At 43.1% G+C, this 6,388-nt stretch overlaps 1 protein-coding gene across 1 annotated transcript; it reads left to right on the top strand.

Moving 5' to 3' along the window:
- Positions 1–2,781: 2,781 nt before the first annotated feature.
- LOC306787370 (galectin-2-like) lies at positions 2,782–5,681 on the top strand (the record flags this gene model as incomplete). The annotated part of the gene is made up of 5 exons (XM_079282489.1): positions 2,782–2,791; positions 4,761–4,852; positions 4,997–5,076; positions 5,205–5,376; positions 5,535–5,681. 5 exons carry the CDS (start codon positions 2,782–2,784, stop codon positions 5,679–5,681), a joined length of 501 nt encoding a protein of 166 aa, XP_079138615.1.
- Between the last annotated feature and the right edge of the window lie 707 nt (positions 5,682–6,388).

Below are 6,388 nucleotides of genomic sequence, written 5' to 3'. Positions count from 1 at the left end.
CGCGGGACAAAAGGGGAGGGGCCTTAAGAACTACAGCTAGAAACTACAAAGATGGCGGAGTCGAGTGACTCGGACCGCTGTCGTCTTTGAACTGCCGGTAACTTATGCCGTGATAAGCCACGCACCTCAGCTCACTCACCGAGTCGAGTTAATGAAAAGAGAACTTCCACACGGAGTGGAAGACAATGAATGAAAATAATCCCAAAGAAACAGTCATAGCAGTTAATACACGAATACAGCGGCGCTTCTCTGCGCCGTAATGATTGCGCAATACCTCAATATCACGCGGCAGTAACTTAAACACACAAAAACACGGGAATATCAACATATAAATGAATGGCCTGAATTAAACTTACGTTAATTTAAGCTAAGCTATGCCCAAATGCCAAGAACCTTACTTGTCGATGCTTCGTTGCAACGTTGAAGTGTTCGTGAGCAAAGCGGTCCGTTTTCCTCGTCGGGAAGGGGGACAGGGGGGGGGGGGAGCTTGCTTGCAGCGCGGCTTTGCAGCGGGCGCTGTGTGTCGCACGGCGTTTGCTGGTGCGGCTTCGGTCCGTCGGTGTGGCTCTGGAGCAAACGCAGGTCCGATCTGTACTCGCTGCAGGGAGGACAGTTTAACTTCGGCTGAGACGACGTGGTCCGTAGGTCTCCCGGTAATCATCGGTCAGGAGAGGAGCGAGGCTTCGTCGGCTCCTCTGTGCCGGTTTGTGTGCACCAAAAGAAAAAGAAACAAAAAGCGGAGCACGGATCGCTGATGCAGATTCGTTATCGCGGGCTGTTTCGTCCAGCGAAATGGCTCGTGACCTGACAGGGTTTGGTGAGGGTTTGAGGGGCTTCCTCGTGGCCTGGACGGGGGTGTCCGAGCGAAGAGAGCGTTTGCGTGCTCCCTAACTCAACCGAGGTCGAAGGGGAAAAGCAAGGAGGTGTGATCTGCAGGCACTTTTGTTGGACAGTGGTTGAACCACAGGGGTCCTGGGGTCTCTTGGCCTTCGGCCAATGAGATTGCAGCGGTGCATTCAGGTGACTTCAGGAACCATAGTTTTTTTGGGGGGAGGGGGAATTCACACCCTAGTGTGACATTCCTTTGCTCTCCTCAAACTACAACTCAGGATGAGACCTTTGCTTGAAACAGTGAAGGCCTGATTCTCTTTGTCCACAGCACATGTTTAAGCCATATGGTCAGAGCCCAACACATATAATGCTAGATTATTCTAATTGTTTGGCCCCTATATTTTGAAAGTATTTATCAGATCAGATCTGCATTGAAAGGGCTCCTTGATATTCATGATGATCAACGGGTCACATTGTAATCGTAAAATGAATCATTAAAGAGACGTCCAGCGTTATTGTGAACAATGGAGTGGTCTCACCGACGTCACGATCTCCTTAGTTACGAGGTCGGTCGGCCATGTTGGAGTACATACAGATCCTACATGGCGGCGCGTAAACAAGGAAGTGCGGCGAAAATACCATACTTTGAATCACTGGATAGTGCATCAAAGGTTCGCTACCTGGCCAAATTGAAGGTTATTGGTAACTTGGATCCCTATACGATGAGCGCAGATGGTTTCAGTGCCGATCCTACTTATCTTCCATCGGTAAACTACGCCAACATCTACACGTATCTCGTGAACACCCCCAGTCCTTACACGAAAGACGAGCTGGAGTGCTACAAAGGGCTCGACGCTTATAATCAGTTTGTCAGTGGATGGGTCCGAGACGTCAAAGCAACGGTCGTCGACAATTCTCATCTCGTCATTGGAAGAGTAAATATATACAGATCTGGTCCGATATTTAGCAATATTCAATGTTTACTCAGCGCAAACAGACACGTGTGTTTGTTTACATTGTACGTGCACGTCATTGTGTGCGTGTGTGTAGGAATTCACTTTCAACTAACTCCTAACTTCATCCCCCCCCCACACATATATATATATATATATATATATATACATATATACATATATATATATATATATGATCTGACGTTAAACTCATATCAAGCAATGCTGAGGCTGCATCTCTGTGTTTCGCCTGTTGTACACGCTCCACACGTCTCTGGTACCGACTGCTGTCACGGGCCGATGAAGCTTCGGTAACCTTCTCATGTCCAAGTTTAATTTATATTTCCTTTATTAAATACTGTTCACAAACGAATTTGTAAATAAAATCACGTACCACTTATAAAGTGATCCGCACATACTCTAGTGTACGCCAAATTCCATTCCTTTATATCTCGAGAGATGCGTGACAGCCATTTCTCGCGACGTCGCTTGGATAGCTCCTTCGTGTCATTTCCTTGATGTGTAATGACCGCTGGCAAACGAAAGAATGATTTCTTGTCTCTATCAGCTCTGCTGCCACAACCAAAGACAGCACAAAAGTTCACCACCGATAGGTTATGCGACTCAGCCGTGCATGCCAGTGGCTTTGTGTGTACTCCAACATGGCCGACAGCTAAACTGTGACGTCACACGAGACCACTCCATAGCCCTGTGGTGAAGCCTGACCGGAGTGGCTTCTGAAGTGGTAGGAGGCAGACACGAGAGACTTTGTCCAGATAACAAAAAGGTGTTTTATTTACAAAAGTGCCCTGCTACATGTGTAACCAAACGTATATACAAACAAAGCAAACAGTTAACTTAACTGAATAAAACTCAACTCATCATAAAGTAACATAATCACGTGCACACAGCTACACACTAATCTTCCTTTATCCCCTGTTCAGTCAAAGTCATCTCGTTATAGAGAGCCTTCTATCAGCAGGATCTAGTTCCTACCATGAGTGCAAGTGACACCGATTACTGACTCCAATAGTTAACAGATGAAAGCTATACCTTACAGCACCCCTTTAGGTAGCCAACTATTTGATATGCTTCACAATTTGCTATAAACTCACAACAATGTAAAACAGATCACAACTAGCCTACAAATCTGCCTGTACATACTCACCCCCCCCCCCATACTTGGTTTGACCCACTGACATCACTGATGACATCATCCAGTGTATAAATAGAGGAAATGGTTGGGTGCCTCCCCCTCTAACCTCTAGAACACATGGTGGGTATGGTACACAAACAATTGACAAGCATGGTTTAGATTTATAGATCAGTGTAATATGGGGACGAATGTGTGTTCTCACCCACTTTGTCACAAGCCCAATAATTCATATTAAAGCAATGTTCTTTAATTGATCGGATCAACTTAACAGACTGGTTGAAAACGGACAGTGTACTCTGGTAGTGTTTTTGCTCTATTGTAATTTTTACAAAATTAGTTCAACAGCAATGATTAACTCTTGGACTCTAGCACTACTTTTAGGCCTCTGCTTGAAAATTGCATACCCATGCTAAAGAGAGCCGATCTGTAGCTACAAGGTCTATTTTAATAATGTTGATGGTATAATACAGGTAACACTTGTGAGATGTGTTGAAATGTGTGAATGTTATGGATATGTTACTGGTTAATAGTGAATGAAGATGACATACAGCTCAAATTGAAAAGTTTCAGGTTCGCCTGGAAAAAAAAGCACTTTAATTGGTATTATTTCTTTGAAATAATGCAGATCCAAGCCTAAAAAATACTCCACAATCATAGCACAACATGTCTGAAGTCTCCACAAACAAATTGTATGTTGATTGAGTGAAGCAGGCCAACGTAATAGAGGTTTGAGTACGGAGAGGTCAGGCAGGGTCAAGCCAAATTCAAATTTTTGGAACTAGCTGTTGTGCTGTTATATTCTAATTTTATATACGATATATTTCACTTGTTTTATCACTACTGGTATTCAATCTATCCAGATACAGCAGTTTGGCATCATTTTGAGCCATCTTGGGCTCTCATATCTCTCCTCCCATGGAATTTTCTCGTCTGTCTATGTAGCATTTTCTAAGCCTATGATTGGTGGAGTTCAGCATGTGACACCTTGTGCAATGCGGAAGAGACTCAGGAATGCACTAGGAGGGTTCTTGAGTAGATTGACTGACTTTTTAGCCACTAAAATTCCAAAAACGTGCCGCGCCAGAGCATAAAATGATTCGCCGAACAGTAAAATGCCGACCACTCGTCATACTTGCACCCAGAAGCGCCATTTTCCCCACACACACACAAAGGGACACGGAGAGAACACGGCTGAAATGCATTACCGTCAATTTCCAGTGTTTTTCTTCCAGAAAATCATCTCAAGGATACGATGCGTTTAAATTGTTTTGCTGTGGAGCGGTTCGTTGGCTTTCTGGCTGTAACTATTTAATGGTTTCACGGAGAGGAATTATGAAGCTGTGGATGGATTCGCGGTTGAATCCTCGTGCTTTGTGATCTGTGCATCGGCCATGATAGCGGCTAACGTTGTGTTGGGATATGCAAACGGATGCATAGGTCGCCGATTCGTGGCGAAAAATACGTGATATTGTGGTAAATCTTCTAGATGCTTATATTAGTTGTGTGTAGTTGTGTTTGGAGTGTGTAGAAAGTGACTTAAGTTACATGATAGTGTTGCCCAGATGTTGCTGTTTAATCTGGTATACAACGTGCATACATGCAAAATATTCGCTCTCGATATGTACATTTTTTCGACGACATGTGCTACCCCCCTTAGAGCACGGAGCCCCCAAATTTGGGGGCGTCGTGTATAATAGAGCAGTGCATCTGCATTGAAAGGGCTGCTTGATTATCATGATGATCAACGGGTCACATTGTTACGGTGACCCGTCCTATCACTGAATCCTTTGTGCTTCACATACTTTCTTGTTGTCTTCTAGGGCAGAAGACTGCTTGTGTGCAAACACCATCTTCTTACATCTTCCATTTGGTCCAGGACTGTCCACCAGCACCAGCACCCAACAGGAGCATGGTAAGTTTGACTGCTTTGTTCTTGCTTCTATTTGTCTTTGCTTCTGTAATGTGTAGAATACAAATATGAATACCATTGTAACAGCAATCTTTTATTTTCTAATTAAATGGTTTGTTAATCCTGAACTGCAAAATTGTTTCTCAGCAACTTGAATTGAAGAACGTGATTATAAGAGCTGGAGATCAGCTGAAAGTAAAGGGGGTAATTCCACATGATGCTGAGAGGTGAGCCAACCAAACTCATAACATTTGTTTCATATTCGCTTCTTCACTGAATAAAACGGTGATATTCATGCTGTGCAAACACGTCAATAGTAAGACTACATCTATTGTATAATCTCTGATCCACTCAGATTCGAGATCGATCTCGGCTGTGGTGCAGAGGACCTGGCGCTGCACTTTAACCCTCGTTTCCATGACGACACTGATGGAGCCGTTCTTGTTTGCAACTCAAAGGCTGCTGGTTGTTGGGCCGACGAGAAACGGGAAATACACAACCCCCTACAGAGGGGAGCAGAAGTCAAGGTGAGGCAATCTGACTGAAGGGAGAGAGACTGTGTGTATTTTGTAAAAAAATCACAATAAACTCATTTCCTCACTTACCTTTAGTGATATTTATCCATGCAGGGAGATTTTGAGATGTCTGCTAAAATAAAGGTTTCACTGCATCTTTTCTCTTTCAGATGGTGTTGAAGCTGACTGGAGACACGTTTGAAGTGGAGCTTCCTGATGGACATGAAGTACAGTTTCCCAACCGTAATAAGATGAACATCATCAGCTACATCAAAATCGCAGGAGACTTCAAACTGACTTCCTTAAAGATCTGCTAAGAGACACAATTGCTGTTGCACATGCATGGCATGTTTATCGGTTTGGTTAAAGACAAGACTTTGAGACTTCAGTGATTGTAAGAAATATGAATCACTATGAGATGTAGATCTTCAGTGAATTGGAAATGTACCTTTATCTAAAAATGTCGTGTTGTGCACAAGAATATAAAATGTTTATATTCAAATTATCTTGTTTTATTGTCTTTGATGAGTTGAGGCTTAAAACATACAACACACACTAACTTTACATACAGTATCAGTCTAGTTGTGAGAGAGCAGCAGACCACGAGACAACAAATCACTCTAGAAATAGTAACAGCCCACTGAGATTACCTGTGTAGCCTGTCAGTGGACTTCTGCTGCCTTCTGTGACCGAAAAAACAAACAGTCAAGAGAAGTGACCTGAGATGGCTTCGTGCACATAAAGTAATATCTAATAGGACCAATGTGTCACTTTTATCAGAGAATACACAAGGATCTTTATAGTTATTACTGATTCAACTCTATCGCCATAGAATGCATCATTGGGAGTCATTTGATCTGACAGATGCTATTTCAGTTTAGTTTTATTTCTGTTTCACAAAGTTCTCAGTTTTTGCTCCGTCCAAACCATCTCAGTAAGATCTTACTCCAAATCTTTGCTCGTCTCACAAATTCTTTATCATTTGATCAACTTCATGTTCTGTGTTTCCTCCATTTTCTTTATC

This window comes from Melanostigma gelatinosum, assembly GCF_949748355.1.
Source record: "Melanostigma gelatinosum genome assembly, chromosome: 13".
Taxonomy (NCBI): domain Eukaryota; kingdom Metazoa; phylum Chordata; class Actinopteri; order Perciformes; family Zoarcidae; genus Melanostigma; species Melanostigma gelatinosum.
The sequence above is the reverse complement of the archived record's forward strand: the minus strand, read 5'-3'. Positions and strand labels throughout refer to the sequence as shown.